The sequence below is a fragment of the Malus sylvestris genome, chromosome 14 (genome assembly GCF_916048215.2).
Source record: "Malus sylvestris chromosome 14, drMalSylv7.2, whole genome shotgun sequence".
Classification (NCBI taxonomy): Eukaryota; Viridiplantae; Streptophyta; class Magnoliopsida; order Rosales; family Rosaceae; genus Malus; species Malus sylvestris.
In genome coordinates, this window is record NC_062273.1 from 28,803,726 (window position 1) to 28,825,459 (window position 21,734).

The 21,734-nt window shown below is 39.7% G+C and overlaps 1 protein-coding gene and 1 long non-coding RNA gene across 3 annotated transcripts in view; one reads left to right on the forward strand and one right to left on the reverse strand.

Moving 5' to 3' along the window:
* The first annotated feature begins 13,135 nt into the window (after positions 1 to 13,135).
* Positions 13,136 to 21,734, forward strand: part of LOC126599782 (glycosyltransferase BC10-like) — a 39,537-nt gene continuing 30,938 nt past the window's right edge. Inside the window, exons 1-2 of one of the 2 annotated variants that reach the window (XM_050266227.1) lie at positions 13,136 to 13,842; positions 18,600 to 19,241. In XM_050266227.1, coding sequence (XP_050122184.1) covers positions 13,198 to 13,842; positions 18,600 to 19,241 — 1,287 coding nt within the window. In that variant the 5' untranslated portion in view covers positions 13,136 to 13,197. Of the gene's footprint in view, positions 13,843 to 18,599; positions 19,242 to 21,734 lie in introns of those variants that run through there. The other variant, XM_050266226.1, reaches the window with a different exon arrangement.
* The window catches only part of LOC126599784 (uncharacterized), a 37,913-nt gene continuing 35,599 nt past the window's right edge, over positions 19,421 to 21,734 (reverse strand). The window contains exon 4 of the long non-coding RNA XR_007615234.1: positions 19,421 to 19,882. This is a non-coding gene — a long non-coding RNA (uncharacterized LOC126599784). The remainder of the gene's footprint in view (positions 19,883 to 21,734) is intronic.

Genomic DNA, 21,734 nt, shown 5'->3' on the forward strand with positions numbered 1-21,734 from the left:
TACAAAGGATGTTCTTCCACACGAAGTCTTCTATCTTTGCCTCAGTAATGGTTGCCAAGGGTTCTACTTCGGCCCACTTTGTGAAGTAGTCCACTGCAACGACTGCGTAACAGACTTTGCCCTTCCCTGCCGGCATTGGGCCGATCAAATCAAGTCCCCACTGGGCGAAGGGCCAAGGGCTGATCATAGGAGTAAGAGGCTCTGGAGGGGAATGAGGAATAGTTGCATATCGTTGACATTTGTCACATGAGCGGGATACTTTGATGGCATCCTGGTGGAGTGTTGGCCAGTAATATCCTTGGCGAAAAGTCTTGTGTGCTAGGGACCGAGATCCAGCATGATCTCCACAGACTCCCTCATGTATTTCCCGAAGGACGATTTCCGCCTCGGCAGGCGTAAGACACCTTAAGTATGGCAGGCTAAAACCTCGCTTATAGAGTTGATCATTGATGATCAGGTAGCGGGTAGACTTGTATCGAATTTGCTTAGCCTGGACTTTATCATTTGGGAGGGTGCCATGAGCAAGGAAATTATAGATCGGGGTGATCCAACTATCCCCCTGTTGTAAGTTGCATACTTCTGCGGCCATGGTGCTTGGTGTTGCCAACAGTTCGACATGAATTTTTCTTCCAATCTTGTCTTCCACAGCCGAGGCGAGGCGAGCCAGGGCGTCTGCATGACTGTTTGCCGCTCGAGGAACTTGGGTGATCTGGTAGTGGAAGTGCTTGAGCAAAAGTTGTGTTTGCGCAAGATATGCTGCCATGGAGCTGTCCTTAGCATCAAAGTTGTTGGTAACCTGGTTGACCACCAATTGGGAGTCACTGAAAATATCAATTTGTTTAACCCCGAGGTGTTTGGCCAAACGTAATCCTGCTAGAAGGGCTTCATACTCGGCCTCATTATTTGATGCCTTGAATTTGAAACGAAGAGCATACTCCATTGCTACTTTGTCGGGTGTAGTCAAGACTAGTCCCGCTCCACAGCCCTGTTGGTTGGATGAGCCATCAACATACAGACTCCATGCTGGGGTTGTTGGTTCTATCTTCTGAGCTTCCGGGGGTAATGAAGCCACTGCTTCAGGTGTAGAAGCAATGTCAACCGGATATGTGAAGTCGGCAATGAAGTCTGCCACTGCTTGGCCCTTCTCAGCTGGCTTTGGTTGGTAGGAGATGTCAAACTCACCCAACGCTATTGCCCATTTGATCATTCGCCCTGAAGTGTCAGGACTTTGGAGTATCTGTCGAAGAGAATAATTGGTAAGCACGATGATGGAGTGCGCTTGGAAGTAAGGGCGGAGTTTTCGAGCAGACATGACCAATGCCAGAGCCAATTTCTCAATGTTAGAGTACCGTGTCTCCGCATCTTGTAAGGCTTTGCTAGCGTAGTAGACAGGTCGCTCAATATTCCCATCCTTTCGAATGAGAACGGAACTTACGGCTGAAGCTGATACCGATAGGTAGATAATGAGAATGTCTCCTACCTCGGGCTTGGAGAGTAGAGGGGCTTTACTCATGTACTCCTTGAGGTTTTTGAATGCCTCGGCACATTCATCAGTCCATGTAATGTACTTCCTACTTCCCTTAAGTGCTTTAAAAAAGGGAGCACATTTGTCTGTGGCCTTAGAAATGAACCTGGTTAAGGCTGCCACCTTGCCAGTAAGGCTCTGGATGTCCTTTGAAGTTACCGGTTCCTTCATGTCGAGGATTGCTTTGATCTTCTCGGGATTAGCTTCAATGCCTCGTTGGCTAATCATGAAACCTAAGAATTTGCCAGAGCCTACGCCGAAGGCACATTTGTTGGGGTTTAACCTCATTCGATACCTCTTCAAAATAGTGAAAGTTTCAGATAGGTTGGTGATGTGTTGGTCAGCATGTTTGCTCTTGACTAACATATCATCAACGTAAACTTCCATGCTCTTCCCAATCTGCTCGGCGAACATTGAGTTGACTAGTCTCTGATAAGTCGCTCCTGCATTCTTTAGGCCGAAAGGCATGACTTTATAGCAGTATAGTCCTCTGTCGGTAGTGAAGGCTGTGTGTTCTTGATCCGAAGGGTTCATGAGGATTTGGTTGTATCCTGAGTAAGCATCCATGAAGCTCAGGAGTTCACACCCGGCCGTAGAGTCTATAAGTCTGTCAATAAGAGGAAGAAGGAAGCTATCTTTCGGACACCCTTTGTTTAGGTCGGTGTAGTCAACACACATTCTCCACAAGACCTTTTGAAGCAAAAGACTTTCTTTGGTCGGATTTTTCTTAACAAGGACCACATTTGCTACCCATGTCGGGTAATTGACTTCGCGGACAAAGCCTATGCCTTTGAGTTTTTCAACTTCTGCTTTCATTGCCTCGTATCGTTCAGCGTCATAAGATCTTCGCTTCTGTCTCACCGGCTTGATCTTGGGGTCAATACTCAAACGATGACAGATGACATCGGGAGAGATGCCTGGCATGTCCTCGTATGACCAGGCGAAGACTTCAGTGTTCTCTTTCAAAAAAGATATCAATGCTAACCGAAGGGGTGGTGACAATGTGGTGCCAATCTTCACCATGCGATCTGGATAATCTCTTGAGATAGGTACCTTCTCCAACTCTTCAGCAGGTTGGGCTTGCTGGGTGAAAGAGTCATCTCGAGGATCATCGGGTTGATTGTTGCTATCAGGAAGATCTAAGTTCGCTTCATCTAGGCTGGTCTTTGTGACTTGGTCATGTACAGACAGGGTTTCCTTGGGTCCGGGCAAGTGTTGTTGCTTAACTGAAGTGTTGTAACATGATCGTGCACTAAGCTGATCTCCTCTGATGTAGCCGTTGCCATGGGGGGTTGGAAATTTCATCAACAGCATATGCGTGGATACCATAGCCTTGAGATCATTGATGCCTGTGCGCCCAAAGATGACATTGTATGCCGTTGGGCAGTCAACCACTAGGAAGTTAGTGGTAATGGTAGCCGTGTAAGGGCCTGTACCAATAGTAAAGGGTAAATGTATGCTCCCTAAGGGTTGCACGATATCACCGGAGAAGCTTATCGGAGGAGAAATCGAGCGATCGAGCAAGTGTTCAGCTACACTGAGTGCCCTGAAAGCTTCGGCAAACATGATATTGACCGAAGCCCCTGTGTCTACGAGGATTCGTCGAACATCAAAGTTGGCTATGTGAGCCTCCACGATCAATGGGTCGTTATGAGGGTAGATGATGCCTCTTTCTTCCTCAGGGTAGAAACATATCGGATCCCAGTTAGGCTTTTGATACTTCCCTCCCCTGATGTCTTCCACGTGAAACACTTGGTGACCAGGCCTCAGAATTCGTTCACTGTTTTTCATGGCCCTATTGGAAGATTCAGATATGGGTGTGCCGCCGCTTATGGAATATATGACATTCACCTGGCGTTGGTTACGGTTATCCCTTTGAGGGTGAAGGAGGAATTGATCAATTTTTCCTTCTCGTGCCAAAGCTTCAATACGATCACGGAGGATGATACATTTCTCGCTATCATGGCCGTTATGCTCATGGTAGCAACAAAACATGCCCGCGTTATTCGGGGGCGTGTAATCTGGGTGCCTCGGCTTTGGCTTTGGTATCAGGTGAGCTATGCTGGGGTAAATGGCCGCGCATGTGGCATTCAAGGGCGTGTATGTCTCATACCTTGGGGTAGGGGGTATCTTGACGCGGGTTTGACCCACTGCATTGACTGCCTGGGGGCGAGCGTTATTGTGGCGATACCCTTGGTTATCGGGATAGTGTCCCTTACTCTTTTTACTGAAATGAGAGTGGTGAGGATGGAAATCCTTCCTCTTGCCTTGAAATTGATATGTCTGTTGATTCGGCGAAGCATTATGCAAGGCATGGGGAGGTGCCACTGCTGTTTGGAAAGTCGAGGTCTTCTCATTTAGGTGAGTTTGGCTTCCACCTCCCACTTGTTGATAAAGGATGGTTGTAGGGGGTTTCTCCTGATATGTCTTTGCCTCGGCGGAGGCATGGTTATAAGCCTGCGTCATCACCTCAGAGTAAGTCTTCCAAGTATTGGCATTGATCATGTATTTAAAGAAACAATCACGCAGGCCTGCCGTGAAGGCTTTGAGGGCAGTATTGTCGTCTGCCTCGGCACACCGGGAGTATTCATGGCTGAAGCGGCCAGCATACATACGTAATGACTCGTCTGGCTTCTGGCGGATAGTGTACAAGTCATCTGCAGAGTGCAAGCGATCGGTTTGGAAAATGTGTTGGGAAACAAATAGTTTCCTCAATTCCTCAAATGAGTCTACCGTCTCAGGTGTAAGACGACAATACCAATTTAGAGCTCCACTAGAGAGGGTGGAGGGGAAGAGAAGACATCGTTCTTCGTCGGTGTGCATCTGGTATGCCATGGTGGACTCAAAGAGGTTAAGGTGCTCAATCGGGTCCTCTTTTCCAGTATAAAGTTGCAAGCCAAGCTTTTGCTTTGTCTTTGCTTGAAGGGGGGTGTTGAGGATCCTCCTTGTAAGAGGGCCAGGCCTGGGTTGGTTCCAGTCAGGTATTTCAGCCTGACGTTCAGCCTTCAACTTGTTTACTTCCTCAAGAATTTGTAGGACAAGGGGGTCCTTAGCGGAGTTATGTGTCACTGGAGCTTTCTTTCGTAAATCTCCATCTCCTATTGGAGTTAGGAAGGTTTGATCAAGGGCATGTGATTTTTCCCTGGACTCTCTGTACTGGCTTCCAGGGTATGTCTGTCGGAACACCTCTGAGTCCCCTGTACCCTCATGTCTCTCTGGGACTTGTTGCCCCTTCCCCAAATTGGTGGCCGACTTGGGCCGTGGCAGGGGACCGAGTCTCTCAGAAATCCTTGGGTCATTAATCTTTGAGCTTATATGGATGGAATTCTCTCGACGTTGCTTTAGGAAATCCCGACAATCGCGAAAGACGGCTTTCGATCCTTCTGCCCCTTCAGCAAAGAGGTGTCTCCCTCCACTTCTTATGGTTCGGGTCGAAGCAACTGGGTTAAGAGAAGCCTCATGTTGATTATCAAGTCGAGGGGTAATCTGTTCCCTATCAGGGATATCTATGTCGAATGCATGTGACCCTCCATGTTGGAGGGCACCCAGTTGATGGTTGACTTCCACGGGGGCAACAAGCTCGCGTGTCTGAGCTTGCCTAGCTTCGTGGAGTGTCTCGAAGAGCTTCTCATATTGCTCCTGGAGGACCTCATTCCTCATTGCTATCTTGTTGTTCTGAGCTTCCAACTCATCGACTTTAGCTTGAAGAAGAACTCGTTTTCCTTCCTTCTTTCGTTGCTTCGCACTATGTGCAAGGGGGGTGTCATTCTGTGTGCTGTGGCTTCCTTCGCTTCCCATGTTGGAGAGGGATGCCTGGTCAAAAGAAAGTGTACGAATGATAGAAACCAGCTTGACACAGCTGAAGAGAGTAGGAATAAGTGTCGTTTCCCACAGACGGCGCCAAATGTTGATGCACAAAATCAGCGAAGACTTTGGTACAACAGAAAGTGTCAGGTTTTATGACCTTCGCTTGGTTGCTTCGGTCACTAGTGAGGATAAGTACGTAAATGAATAGAGACAGAGAAGCAAACACAGGATGTACGTGGTTCACCCAGATTGGCTACGTCCACGGAGTAGAGGAGTTCTTATTAGTAGTGAAGGGCTTACACAAGTACAAAGGATCAAGCTCTCAATTTAGTGAGTTCTTGTGAATGATTTAACACAAATGGCATTAGGCAATATTGTGGGGGAATGACCCCTATTTATAGAAAAACTTGTAGCTTTGTCACATTGACATGTGTCATGTTATGATTGGTTCTTGATGTTGACACGTGCTGCGCTCTGATTGGCTTCTAATCTTGACACGTGTCGAGTAGTGATTGGCCTCCTGGTCGGAGGGGAACTCTTCTGGGTCCTTGACAGTATAGCGTTGGCCGGTGCTCGGTAGTTTCGGGATTGGTCAAGTATGGTACAAACAGCTTCACCTAAGTAAGTTAGGCTACTGCTCATATTGTCAATTGGTTTTATGGTGGAACCTCAACTTTCTTCATAGTATCAGAGCAGGTTATCCCACGTGTGAAGCCAAATGGCCACACGCGCTGCACGTCACCCTGTTGTGTTGTCCACGTGTTAGACTTGAAAATTCGCCACACGTGAGGAGGCGCGTTGAGAATGAGTCCCACATTGATGGGATGAAGAACTTTGCATGGACTTATAAGTAGGTTAGGCTACTCCTCATATTGTCAATTGGTTTTATAGTGGACCTTAACTTTTTTTCAGAATGAAATAGCCCTTCTACTTCATGAATTGGCATTTGGTGGAATGGAATGCAGATATGAGGCTTACAAAATTTCCCTGTTGTACAAAACCGACAACACGAGGAACCACGATCGCCAGTCTGAAGGAGAAGGGGTGGCGACGTTGAGATAAGAGAGAGCCTTCATGTTCTATGAACTTTGTTCGAAGTCAAAGATTGTGGAAGGCAATTGTGGCTGCCATGGAAGGCGGTGCGAAGCAAAATGTGGTGTCGTTTAATTTGAAGTTGCCATGTGGTTTTATAAAACTTTAAAACACTTCCATTTTTTAATCAAATTTATATCCCACTTAAGACTTAATTTCTTGCATGACTCGAGGAATCCATATTTCATACAACCCCCTTCGTTTACATACATTGTCTTCCCCACCTACCATACTACTTCATTAATATTTGGGTAAATTACAGTTTACCACCTCAGGTTTGGAGTCGATTGCAACTTCATACAACATCTTTAAAACATTTCACTTTCATACCTCAATTACTATTATATTTCAATATAATGCATTTGTTACATTTTCCATCCATTGATCCATTAAGAGCTGACGTGGCTGCCACATTTGTGTCACATGGCTGCCAAATTTGTGCCACATGGCAAAAATAATAATTTTTTATTCATTTCAAATATTATAATAATTTACCCAATTAAAAAATAAATAAACTGAAAACCCAGAAACCCTTCTTCCCTTGACCCACCTCCCTCTCCTCCATTCTCTTCCGGTGCGCTGTCCAACAACGTCTCCCCCTGCGGCAACCGGTACTAACATGATAGCCAGGACCACATTCCGCCTTACGAACGGGTGGCGGTGCTCCAAATTGGCGAGAATTGAGGGGATAAGTAGCTCGATGATCTCGAACTCATTCAAGCGGCAGAGAAACCGGAGGTTGTTGCAGAGGTTCTGGCAGATGAGGATCATCTCCGATAGGACCTTCCCCTTGGAGTTAGTCTTGTCAATGATCTCGAGGTAGAGGAGGAGGAGCTTCTGGACAGTGTGGTCCTCTGAGGGGAGAGCGTAGTGGATGATGGTGATGAAGATGTGAGGGATGGTGTCGCCGTTGAGGAAAAGCATGATGGCCTGGGATAAAGAGGAGGGTGATGATCTCGGCGGATCCGAAACGAGGAAAGTGGGATCTGAATTGGAGACATGTGGAGGATGAGGAGATTTGGGCATTTGTTTGGATGAGATGGGGTGGGTTTTTGGATGGGACGAGAGGTGAAGAGAATGGAGGTGAGGGAGATGGGGTGGGGGGGGGGGGGATTGCGGGGAAGGTGGGGGTGGGGTGGGATGGGGTGTTTGGGTTGCAGGGAATGGGGAGGGCTTGGGGGAAGAAGGGTTTCTGGGTTTTTAGTTTTTATTTTTTATTTTTTAATTGGGTAAATTATTATAATATTTTTTATGAAAAAAAAATTATTATTTTTGCCACGTGCCATAAATGTGGCAGCCACGTTAACTCTTAACAGATTAATGGATGGAAAATGTAACAAATGTATTATATTGAAATAAAATAGTAGTTGAGGTATGAAAATGAAATGTTTTAAAGATGTTGTATGAGATTGCAATAGACCTCAAACCTGAGGTGGTAAAGTGTACTTTACCCTTAACATTTTTATCCCAACCAAGGTCTAAAATGTCGATATTATTGGCGATTCGTTTTTGTGAGAGAGCGATATTTTGACACTTATCTACCTAATTATCGTCAAAATATCGTGATATTATCGATAATATCGCTCCACCTTCCTAACAGGCCTAAGGCCCGAGGGTTATGGGAAACGGCCTAAAAGGCTTGCGCTCGTCAGGAACCAACAGGGAAGAACAGAGAAGAACGCCGGAGCTTCTACAGCTCCAGTCGACTGCAAACTACCACCCTAGACCCCGATCTAGGTACCAAACGAAAGCATAAGGCGAGAGGAGTGCGTTTATACCTTCTGTTTGTCGTGAAACGACCTGTGGTGGTCGAAAAACCTCTCGACACCCACGGCCTCGCCGAAGATGGGTGTGCCTATTCCCGAGCCGATTTCGTCCCAAAAACCTAACCGGAGAAATTCAAGAAACTGATCGAAGGGTTCCTGCGTTCGTCGAGTTGTAGAGACGAGAATGAGAGGGAGAAATACGAGGTTGCTGATGACGATGTGTGTCTTCCTCGAGCAGGTACGATGGTGTGCGTGTGTGTATGTGGGTCTTGGTGAAGAGAGAAAGGAGAGACATGAGAGTTTCGAGAGAGAGAGATAGAGAATGTAAAAAAGAAGAAGAAGAAAGAAGGGGTTACAAAACGAGAAGAATAAGGATTGTTGGGGTGCTGCCACATGGCAGTTTGAGAGATAAGAGAATCTTAAGTGTAGATCCGGATTGGGTAAAGGAAATTAGGACTAAATTGATAGATTCCATAAATATTTGGGGAAATACGGGCAATTTGAGAGAAAAGAGAATCTTAAGTTTATGACTAACTATGCACATGGGTAAACTATCATTTAACCCTTAAACTATTGCTGATAACTAATTCATTATATATAAATGATTATGGTGTGTTTAAACATTTTTCATTAATTACTACATATTTTCTACACTCACAATGTTTGCCAGCTCACTATATAATCAACTTAAATAAGTTAAATCCATAATGCAATGCATTTCCTTCCAATTTTTTTGTGATAAACTAATAAATAATTGACTAAATAAACATCATGCAAAGTTTCAATAAAAATTTCTAAGTTTTTCTTACAATTTCTGTCGTTTTTATTTAATTTTTATCGATATCGATAATATCCCGATATTTCCATCGAAATTTTCGTATTTTTGGACTACCGATATTTCCGATATCATCGATATTTTATACATTGATCCCAACTCATGGTTTTTAAGAAAAAACCCAACTCATGTTTTGTTATTCCTCGTTTTTTTAGCAATTATTTTATGTGTACTAAATCCTTTGAGAGATTCAATGTATCCAGAACACCAAAACGCATTTTTTATATACTTTTTATGAATTAAGATTTATCCTTGATTAATGATGACTGTCCTTGTTAATCTTACTTGTAGTTCCCTTTTGAGTTAATTTAAGGCTCCATGACCCTGACCTTTCATGTTAACAAATAAAAAAAGAAGAAGAAAAAACAAGTGTGACGAGATCAATTTAAGAATCTTTTAAAGAGAAGGGGGAGAGAGAGAGCAGCCACTTCTCATTTTTCAAAGGGAAAATTTTATTTGAACCTATATTTTGTATCTCAACACCCAACTTACTTTTTATGCCCACATTGTATTTGATTTATCTATCATTATCTCTTTACACCCAATGTTATTTCTGAAACCGTTCTTATTTATCAAAACTCAACTCAATCAAACTTCTTTTTACACCAAACTCAATCTACTTAAATATAAAAAATAAAACCCCAATCAGTCCATCATCTCCATAGAGCAAAGCCCTTTGTCTCTCTCTTTAAAAAATCCTTCCATCTCCCATGGTTGTCATTTTGCACCCCCATCTACTCCTCCGTAGTCATCCAAACCTCTTCCTTTTCATTTTCTTCATCATTTAACATCTTTAAATTTCTAGAGCACTAATTAGCTTAATAATTGGTTTGTGTTCAATCGATTGGTTCAATTTTTATGTATTGATTCCTTTTTCTTTTCAACTAAATGAGCTTCTGGTTAGTGTTTAATGAGTTTTGTATATTTCAATTAAATGAGAATCTTCTAGACTCTATATTCCTATTTGTGGTAGAAAAATGGGTATGTCCATGATAACTTTTGGTAGATCAATGAATATTTTTAACCGTGGATATTTTTTTTTTTTTTTTGTCGAAACCGTGGATATTTATTAGATACAAAAGTTGTGGACAACAATTCACATTACATTGAATTGTGGCTAAAAAGTATATCGTCTTTGTACGTTTTAAAGGCGAACTCATAGCTAAGCAGTTTTTATTGTGGAGCAAAACTTCGAGAATTGATCTAACCTGGATGTGTAATTGAGTTTATGCATTTTAATAATTAAACTGATAAATATTTCAACTACATATGGATTTAATATCGTAGTATCTTTTAGCCTCTATATGCCACACTAGTTGCGGACAAAAATTCACAATACATAGAATTGTGGTAAAAAAAAGTATATCGCATTTGCATGTTTTATAGGTGAACTCATAGGTAAGTAGTTTTTATTGTTGACCAAAACTTTGGGAATTGATCTAACTTGAATGTATAATTGAGTTTATGCATTTTAATGATTAAATTCATAAATATCTCTATCGCATATGAATTTAATATCGTAGTGTCTTTTAGCCTCTACATTGGTATATGTGGCAAAAAATGGGTACCTCCATGAGAAACTTTTGTAGATCGATGAATATTTTCATTCTGAATATTTATTAGATACTAGAAATTATAAGTCTATTTGCGAAAGTCTAAGTCAATGCCACGTAGAATATTTGTTAAGATATATTTAGGGAACTGTTATTAGCACTCCAAAAATCTCATTCTACACTTTGTACAAGTGTATTTTTCTTTCTAATTATAGAAAGTTAGGAGTGCCAAATTCGATTTTTGGAGTGTTATAGCAATTTTCTATATTTATATACATTTTATTTTAGTTTGGAAATCGATTTCCTTTTTTTTCTTTATTTATCAAGTTGGGAGTATCACTGACTGTGACCCTGTGCAACTAGTTGTTGATTTGTTTTGAATAATCAACATTATTTCTTACAATATGTTGGGCGTATGAATAACAGAAAGAAAACGGTCATAATACAAGCTAAATAAGAGTAGTACTAATTAGTAAACTACTTGTGCATGATGTTTGCTTATAACCAAGTGGCATGAAGGGACAAATGTGTATGTTTCATGCATGACTTGAAATAGTATTAGTAAAGTCACACAAGCCAATCAACTTGTTGGCAAGTGACCCTTTACCATAGTGGTGAAAAAGTGTTGTGCTTTTGCATGACAGCGTGAGTTCGAATTTTGTTGGTAATTGATCTAACATCTAACTTACTAATGCTATCACTCAACTCAAAAATATATATATATATATATTCGAAATGTATGTAGTGGATAAACACAATCTCAAAATTTAATTAAACTCACATAACAATGATAAATAAAGGCATTATCAAAACTTAAGGGTGGTGAGCAATCCCATTAAAATAGAACTTAATATATACATGTTAAAAACAAAAACAAATTGATGCAAAGTCTCCCGACGACTAATATTATTCCAAGTCATGCATGAAACATACACATTTGTCCCTTCATGCTCCTTAGTTATTAGCAAACATCATGCATTTACTAATACTATTCCAAATCATGCATGAAACCTACATATTTGTCACTTCATATAAGCAAACATCATGCATTTACTAATACTATTCCAGTCATGCATGAAACCTACACATTTTTACCTTCATGCCACTTGGTTATAAGCAAACATCATGCACAAGCTGTTTACTAATTAGTATTACTACTATTCAACTTGTATCATGACTATTTTCTTTCTGTAATTCATACGTCCAATACATTGTAAGAAATAATATTGATTATTCAAAACGAATCAACAACTAGTTGCACAGGGTCACAATCAGTGATACTCCCATCTTGATAAAGAAAGAAAAAAAAAGGAAGTCGACTTCCAAACTAAAATAAAATGTATATAAATATATAAAATTGTTATTAGCACTCCAAACTTTCTATAGTTAGAAAGGAAAAATACACTTGTGCAGAGTGTAGAATGAGATTTTTGGAGTGCTAATAACAGTTTCCTAAATACGTCTTAACAAATATTGTACATGACATTGACTTAGACTTTCACAAATAGACTTATAATTTCTGGTATCTAATAAATATCCAAATTGAAAATATTCATCGATCTACAAAATTTTCTCATGGAGGTACCCATTTTTTTGCCACATATACCAATACAGAGGCTAAAAGACAATACGATATTAAATTCATATGTGGTCAAGATATTTATGAATTTAATCATTAAAATGCATAAACTCAATTATACATTCAAAATTTCCCGAAGTTTTGGTCAACAATAAACTGCTTACCTATGAGTTCACCTATAAAACGTGTAAAGACGATATACTTTTTAACCACAATTCTATGTATTGTGAATTTTTGTTCGCAACTTTTGTGGCATATAGAGGCTAAAAGATACTACGATATTAAATCCATATATGGTCGAAATATTTATCAGTTTAATTATTAAAATGCATAAACTCAATTACTCATCCAGGTTAGGTCAATTCTCGAAGTTTTGCTCCACAATAAAACTGCTTAGCTATGAGTTCGCCTATAAAATGTGCAAAGACGATATACTTTTTAGCCACAGTTCAATGTAATGTGAATTGTTGTCCGCAACTTTTGTATCTAATAAATATCCACGGTTTAAAATATTCATTGATCTATCAAAATTTATCATGGACGTACCCATTTTTCTACCACAAATAGGAATATAGAGGCTAGAAGATTCTCATTTAATTGAAACATACTAAACTCATTAAACACTCTAACCAGAAGCTCATACCGATTATTAAGCTAATTAGTGATCTAGAAATTTAGAGATGTCAAATGATGAAGAAAAGGAAGAGGAAGAGGTTTGGATGACTACGGAGGAGTAGATGATGACAACCATGGGAGATGGAATGATTTTTTAAAGAGAGAGAGAAGGGGATTTGCTCCATGGAGATGATGGACTGGTTATAGTTTTATTTTGTATTTTTAAGTAGATTGAGTTGGGTGTAAAAAGAAGTTTGATTGAGTTGAGTTTTGATAAGTAAGGACGGTTTCGTAAATAATGTTGGGTGTAAGTAGATAATGATAGATAAATCAAATACAATGTGGATATAAAAAGAAGCAAAGTGTTAAGATACAAAATCTAAGTTCAAATAAAATTTCCTTTTTCAAAACCGCTCCCAAAAAAAATGATGAATAAGCATCAACAACACTACCCACCACCTTCATTTCCAAAGCAATTCCTCAATGCCCAAATCCACCTCCATAAAATCGTCTCAAGTTTTCTAATCTTTGCTTTCGGTTTAGCACTAGGCGCTTCCCTCAGCATCCACCTCAAAGATTTCCCCTTCCAACTTCATTCAACACAAAACAAATACTCTCATTTGGCAACAAATAATCTAACATTTTCTTCTCCACCACCTCCACAATCTCTCAATATCCCAACAAATAATCTAACATCTTCTCCACCACCACCACAATCTCTCAATATCCCAACAAATCAAACAAAAGCCAATACCTCCGCCGCCAGCCCGGCACCACCAATAGGGTTGAAAGAATACACTAAGTCGCCGAATATTTTGCATGAAATGGACGACGATGAGCTGTTGTGGAGAGCTTCTCTGGTGCCGCGACGGCGGGTTTTGCCATTTAAACGGACTCCGAAAGTTGCATTCATGTTTCTGACGAGAGGGAGCCTGGCAATGGCTCCTCTCTGGGAAATGTTCTTCAAAGGACATGAAGGGTTGTACTCCATTTATGTCCATGCCAATCCGGATTTCAATGACCCCATGCCTGAAAACTCGGTTTTTTATGGCAGGAGGGTTCCGAGTAAGGTCAGTTTTTCATGTTACAATCCTAATTTTTCTTGATTAATTTTCATCAAGCATTTGTGTTACAAGTGTTTTTATCTAAATTAGATAAAAAAAATAGGAATGTATATGATTAACTTGTAGTTGTTCAAAGCAATGATGACTTTGCGTGTATACATATATAGCAAATTGAATTACGCCACACTATATTTAGAAGAGTAATGTTAGAGAGATTAAATTTTGTAAACTAAATGATATGAAAGTGGATGATTGAATTATTACTTCCCAAGCCAACCTTTCTTAGTGTTCTGTCTGGTTAACTGATGGTATAGAGTCGAATGCTTTATGCTAGCTTCATTAAATTTTTTGTGTACGCGATATGTTCTCCTTTTTGTTACAACGATATTCTACCCGGTGTAAAATTGTTAGAGTTAATTCACATAATGGATTATCCATATTTAAATATTAAATTTGGGACCTCTTACTTACAATTGAAGAATAAAAAATCATTAAACTATAGTACTACACATTATTGCTTTAATTTTGATATTCAACTTTTCTCCGCAATCAAATTTGCACAAGAATTTTTTTTTTTTTGGTAAATTATATAATAACCTCTCAGGTTTGAGGTCTATTACAATCTCATACAACATTTTTAAAACATTTCACTTTAATACCTCATATACTATTTTATTTAAAAATAATACCTCCGTTGTATTTTCCATCTATTAGTCTATTAAATGCTGACATGGTTACTACATTTGTGCTGATGTGGTTGCCATGTGGCAATTTTTTTTTAACCTGAATCTTCTCAAAATAAAATAAAAAATTGAAAAACCCACCCTACCTTCCCCACAACCCCTCCCCACCCCCCATTTCCTACAACCCAAACACCACATCCCACCATATCCCCACTTCCCGCAACCTTTCTCCTACCTCATCACCCTTAGCCACCATACCCACAGATTTTCCCTCTCACTACTACTTCCACATGCCTTCAAACCACCACCCGAATCCAACAACGCCAAGAACCGCCACACCTGCTTCGAATCCGTCACGGACTTGACCGTCGTACCACCACACTTAGGAGCCTGGTCTCTAACCCTCATCGTTGCCTAGTACACTACTCTAATCACAAATATTTCACAAGAACAGACAACTGTAATGGAAAACTGGGGGCTGTAAGGTCAGATTCATGGAAAACTATGGTGGGGGGTAGGGTGGGGTGGGTGGGGTCTGCGGCGCCAGGATCCACGCCGCTACGAGCGCGTCTGGATGTGGATAAGAAGAATAGAAGAATTCCAAAACAAAGGGCAGGGTCTGCGACCAGGTGAATCCAAAGCGGCGTAATCGTCGTTGTCGTTGCGGTTTTGGTGGTGAAGGGAGGAGACGAAGGTCGGGGAGGTGAAGAGGGAGGAGAGGGAGGAGAGGGAGAAGGTAGGGGGTTGCGGGGGTGGGGTGGGAGGGGAGGTGAAGAGAGTGGAGGAGAGGAAGTGGTCAGGGGGAATAGGTTTCTGGGTTTTCAGTTTTTTTTTATTTTTTTCTTTTCTTTCTTTCTTTTTAGGGTTAATATTATAATATTTTTAATTTATATAAAAATATTTTTTTGCCATGTGGCAGTCATATTAGCAAAAAATATGGCAACCACGTCAGCATTTAACAGACCAATGGATGAAAAATCTAACAGAGGTATGATTTTGAAATAAAATAGTACGTGAGGTATGAAAGTGAAATGTTTTAAAGATGTTGTATGAGATTGTAATAGACCTCAAACCTGATAGGTTACTATGTAATTTACCCTTTTTTTCTTCTTTTGGATTCTACAGTAAAGCTTTACAACTATTTTAATATGGGTAAATTTTTATTTACTACCCTCAAGTTTCGTGATTTTCAATAATTGGTACATGAAATTTTTTTCGTCTCAAAGTCATAGCTAAAGTGTTAATTTTGGGACAATCTCATACATCCGTTAGTCTGGTTATTAAGTCTCCCGTTAACTGATGATATGGCGCTCATATAAACAATGACTAGAGGACAAGTGTCATTAAGGGTACGTGGAAATTAAAAATTAAAAATAAATAAATAAAAGGATTAAAAATTTAGAAAAATTATATAAAAAAAAACAAGGTAAAAATCAGCCATAGGCATTTGGGTTTTCCCTTTCCTCCACCCTCACGACCCCTCTTTCATCCTCTTCTTTTCGAGTGCCACCAAAGCCAATTTCCCATTTCTCTTTTCCCAAATCGGCACCACCATGGCACCACCGCCTGGGTTCTCTCTCTTTCTTCTCTGTCGTCAACAACGGGGAAGCAGAATCGAACTCCTCCCTCTTTTTGGTCAACGGTAGCAAGAAAAGGGGCAACGTCATCGTACATGGATGCCACTTATGTTGCCATATGCTTATATCCAGAAACCATCCACGCCAGAAACCGTGTGCACAAATCGACCTTGCAACCCAGAAACCATCCTCGCCCATTTCTCATCTATGTTCAGATCCGCCCTCAAATCTTAGAACCCATCCGTCCCTGTTTTGACTCCACTTCGAATCCGACGACTTGTCACCATTGGAATACCTTCTGTTTCCTCAGCAGCTCTCTAAAAATTGAAAGCCAGGGTTTGAAATTTTGGGGGGTTCTGGTGCGATGAAGAAGCTGAACCCATAGCCGAAGAAGGAAGCAGGTCAACCAATCTGGCGCCGATCTTCCTACGAAGCCCCTGAAGGTCATCCAATGGGTTCGACTGGGAAGATCGTAATGGGTACATGGGGCATGGGGCAGAGGGGGTGGAAGATGGTTTTGAGGGCATGGAAGAATTGGTAGAATCAGCCAGTGAAGAAGGAGGATCCTGGATGTGGGAATGAATTTAGGTGTTTTTTCCTTTCATTTTTTTTTATTTTTACCTTGTTTTTTTTTTAAATTTTCTAAATTTTCTAAATTTTAATCCTTTTTTTTTAAGTTTTGTTTTTAAATTTTAATTTTTACGTGGACCCGATATGTGATGCCTAGTCATTGTTCACATGAGCATTACATCATCAATTAACGGGAGACTTAATCGTCGGACTAACGAATGTATGAGACTGTCTAAAAAACTTTAGGTATGACTCGATGAAAAAAAATTCATATACCAAATGTTGAAAATCACGAAACTTGAAAGTAATAAACTGAGATTTATTCTTTTAATTTTTAAAATTTTTATATTCAGATTTTATACTACACACTTAATTACTTCTTTTCATATTAATTAGTTAACCATTTAGGAAACTAATGAAAAAGATTTGAAAATTTTGAGTTTTAACGATAAGGACAAAATAAAGGATAAGTAAATAGTACCATGTTTGATTTTTTAGTATAAAATGTAATTTTTCGTTAAAATGAACAGTATCGCGGATTTTTCGTTAAAACTTCCTAACCATTTTCTACACATCACCTTTTGGAGGACTAGTAAAATCAAATTGATTTTGCTTGGGAGTTGAGGCCATTGTTTGTATATGGAAAAGCCATCAGCCTTGCCTCATAACATGCCTCATACAGTGGAGAACTTCATGCCCATGTTTTATACATTATTGGTCTGTAGTGTTGCATTACTTAAGTATTCATTTTGCATAACAAGGCTTTGAAAGACCAAATCATCATTTGTTTATTTAAGTATGTATATGTGTGATTCTACAATATGACAGGTTTGTCAATAAAAATCGGAAGCAGATCCCCTCGGGACTTAGACCTCCGGAGCCTAAGATCACATAATTCTGACCCTTAAAATTTAATTGTATGGCTAAATTTTTTATTGTCTTTTAAAAGCTACAATAACTTTTGATTGCAAAATCAAATTTAAAAGCCAAAATTATTTGATCCTTAAACTCTGTAGAGGATCTGCTCCCATGAAAATCTACCTTCCCTTTTTTCGGGTAAAGACGACACGATAGTATAAAAAATCTACCTTCTCTTAATTACTTAAGCTTTTCTTGAGAAGTTATTTATATTTTTAAAGGATATTAATATTGATAGTTGACATTCTTTTCAATGCATCATGTTTAAGGAATGATATATATAATATCTAAGTTTCAGAATACATTAAACTTAATAACTTAATCCACTTTATAAGATACACACACACACACACATTATAGAATCTAAGCAGATCTTCATCTTTTAATCCTTAAAATAATTGGAATTACTGATATAGTGTCAAGAAGAACATGGTTAAAACCTGTCTATATGAGTTTTGCCCTGCGATATTTTTTGACAAATTAATTGGGAAATTATTTGGTGGGGGTGATTTATTTTTTTGTTAAAATAATGCTTATACATGAACACTTTCTAGATAACCAAATGTCACACACCACATGTTTTTATAAAGCCTGTTGATATATAAATTTCACATTTCAGAAATATTAATAAATTTGGCATATGGATTGAGTGGTGGATTCAATTTTGTTGCATCATGCATTGCTTGGATTCTACACCTTTTGTAGAGAAAGCCAACCTAGCTAGGCTAACAAGTCCCTCTTAATTAACAAGCATAACATATTAGCATAATATGTGTCATATTTTCTTCTTGGATGGATGAGACATGCTAGGTATCAGACTATCAATAGTTGATGTTGGATATATTAAGTTACCAACATGTTAAGTTATCAGATTGTCAACAGTTGATGAACATGTTAAGTTATTAGACTGTTAACTTTTGAATCGATGATTTATATAACTTTGCAGATTGTATGACAAAACATTTTCTCCAGTGTAATGATTACTACATGCTAACTCAAATGGTTCAATGTGCAGATTGTGACATGGGGTCAACCTAACATGGTGCAAGCAGAGCGTCGCCTATTAGCCAATGCTTTGCTTGACTTCTCCAACCAACGTTTTGTGCTCCTCTCAGAGTCATGCATACCACTCTTTAACTTCAGCATAGTCTACAACTATCTCATGGACTCAAAGCAAACGTTCGTGGACGCCTACGACCTTCCCGGCCCTGTCGGCCGAGACCGGTACAGGCACGAAATGCGGCCTCGTATCATACTTGATCAGTGGCGAAAAGGCTCACAGTGGTTCCAAGTGGACCGTGAGATCGCGACCGGAATGGTTTCGGATGAAAAGTACTTCCCGTTATTCACAAGGTATTGCATACCCCCATGCTACGCTGATGAGCACTACTTGCCCACATACGTAAGCATCAAGTTTTGGAAGAAGAATTCTAACAGGACGTTGACTTGGGTTGACTGGTCGAGGGGTGGCCCCCATCCGTCTAAGTTTATGAGAACAGATGTAACGATCCACTTCTTGAAGAAGCTGAGACATGGAAGCAACTGTGAGTACAACGGGAAGCCAACCAATATTTGCTATTTGTTTGCAAGGAAGTTCATGCTACACTCTTTAGATAGGCTGTTGAGGTTTGCTCCAAAGATCATGAGATTCAACTGATTTTTAGGGTTCAGAGGTTATCTTTTGTTTTTGTCATTTAGCTTTTGTGGGTAGCAAACCACAAAAATAAATAAATAAGGCCAAGCTCTAGAAATTGTTTTCTTACTTGTTTTTTTTTTTGGGGGGGGGGGGGGGGTGGGGGGGTGTAATTTGAGGTGTAAAGGTTAATTTTTCAAGATGATTGTGATATAGCATGATACTAGGAGGTGGTGCCCGAGCGTTGCTGCGGGATATGAAAGTTCGTAGATAATAACAACTAAAAAATTATTAAAAATAAATTGAGCATAATTTGTATGTTGTTCAGTTTTGACTAACGTTATGTTAATTTATACTAATAAATGCATTGAAAAATAAAGAGTAAGTGAAATTGGATACATACCTGGATTGAGAATTTGAATAACGTCTCGGAAAAGATAAGTTTTTTTGCAGCTTAATATAACAAAGATGGAAATTGGTGTCTTATGCAATAAAATATATTTAGTGATAGCATTATATAATCTTTAACACAATCTTACGAAAGCAAAAAGCACTTACAAACACACTCAATTGCTTGAAACCTTGACAGCTGAAAGCCTACTTCAGCAGCTAAAATTATTGGAGGAACCAAGATGCGGCAGAGATTTTTTCAAATTGAAATTAACCTGCAGATGATTGCAAACACAAAAATAATTCATTTTCAAATAAAGATAAAACAAACTTAAAATATTTCCAGGCTACTTTCAATAACAGGAGAATAAAAACAAAGCTTTTATCAACACGACTCTCAAATTTATGCAGATTAGCATAATCCAATTTAAGGGCGATACAGACAGAATTTACAAAATAAAAAAGAAACAAACTGAAAGTCTAATCATGACAGATAACAGTGTAAATGTGTTGACCCTAGAAACTACCAAGCCTACGTGGCGCGCATGCCGAGTAATCTATAAGCTAACTATGTCATTCGGTGAATGCGGGGCGTGCCACCTCGTCGGCCGAGGAGTAAATTTGTTGATGTTGCGTTGGGTGCGCGACTAACTTCTGCGTCTTGCGATTGCGGCCGAGAAAGGAACACGTCTCGACCTCTTGGATTCTCGAGCCTGAAGACAAGGCTACTATTCTTACAAAGTTCACGAATCGAATTCGGCTTTCAATGTGCCGAATGTAATAACTGTAACACCTCACTTTGCCGAGAAGGCTGATGAGATGACCTCGACCAATAAGGATTCAGAAATCCTTCTCGACCGAGACTTGGATAGGTAATCAACCGTCCCCGCCGTAGTGCTATTGATGCCAACGGAAGATGCTGCGAGACCGACTGATTCTACGGTGACAGAGCTATCTATGCCGACTTAAGATATCACCGGTTGCTTTCACAGTGCTGTTGATGCCAACGGAAGATGTGTCAGCGAAAAGAGAAAATAAAAAATCTCAAAGTTGTTGAGAGAGTTTGCGCAGGGCAGTTTTGTGTGTTGAATTTGAGGTCCTTTTTTTCGTTGCCACTGCATCTGTATTTATAGCACTGAAGTACTTGCTCTGCACGGTCAGATGATGTTGCAGAGTTTAATTGCAATTCTAATTCCTGAAGTTAATCCGCATCAGAACCCAGAAACCAGGGCTATCCTTCAAACTGAGCCGTGAGACTTGTTCCAAGACCTTTCAAACTTAACAGTCCATCTAGGCTTATCACATCACATTTCTAGTCCACCTAGGCTTCTCATCTCTTTATCAAAAACCTATTCGTAGCCATGCTTTATCCCATTAAGATTCCCAAGATAACCTACATGCTAGGCTTTGAACAAATAATATTTATCTAAACAACCATCCATTATATATATATATGTATGTATATATATAATATGTATGTGGTCTAGGCCATCAGACATCACGTCCTTCATCAATCCGCTTTATATATATATATATATATATACATATAGTTGGTAGTCTTTCACAGGGCATGGACACTGTAACTCCATCATCAATTTTTATGATCCTATACTCAATCTGACAACACCAACACCACAAGTCATCAATCTCTACTGTCGTGCATGCATAATTAAAAGATAATTCACCATTAAAAGATAATATCATGATTAAAACCACAATGTATCTTTCAATAATAATTATCTCAACTATCCTGTCATCCAACGGTTGAGAGCCATGTTCATCAACGACTTTGATCGTACGAACCGATAGTGTAAAATCGGGCCTAAACATTGCCCCCCCAGTTTCCTTGAGCTTCGGCCTGTAAGCCGAATGATTAAGGAAATTAACTGGTTCAGCCAACAACATCTCGTCGTATTGCCGAAACAAATCTTGTTCCTCGGCATTAAAATCACCTATGTTCTGGCAATATCATAAAACAGGGCCGAGGCTGAGAAGAATTGGGGTCGACCAGGGCTGAAGTCGAGAGTAATTGAGGCCGAGGTCAATAAAAATCTCCAGGCCTACCTATATATACATGTAAACAAGATTGCCTGATGTGATTTGTCAGCCATGCAATCGGCATATAAC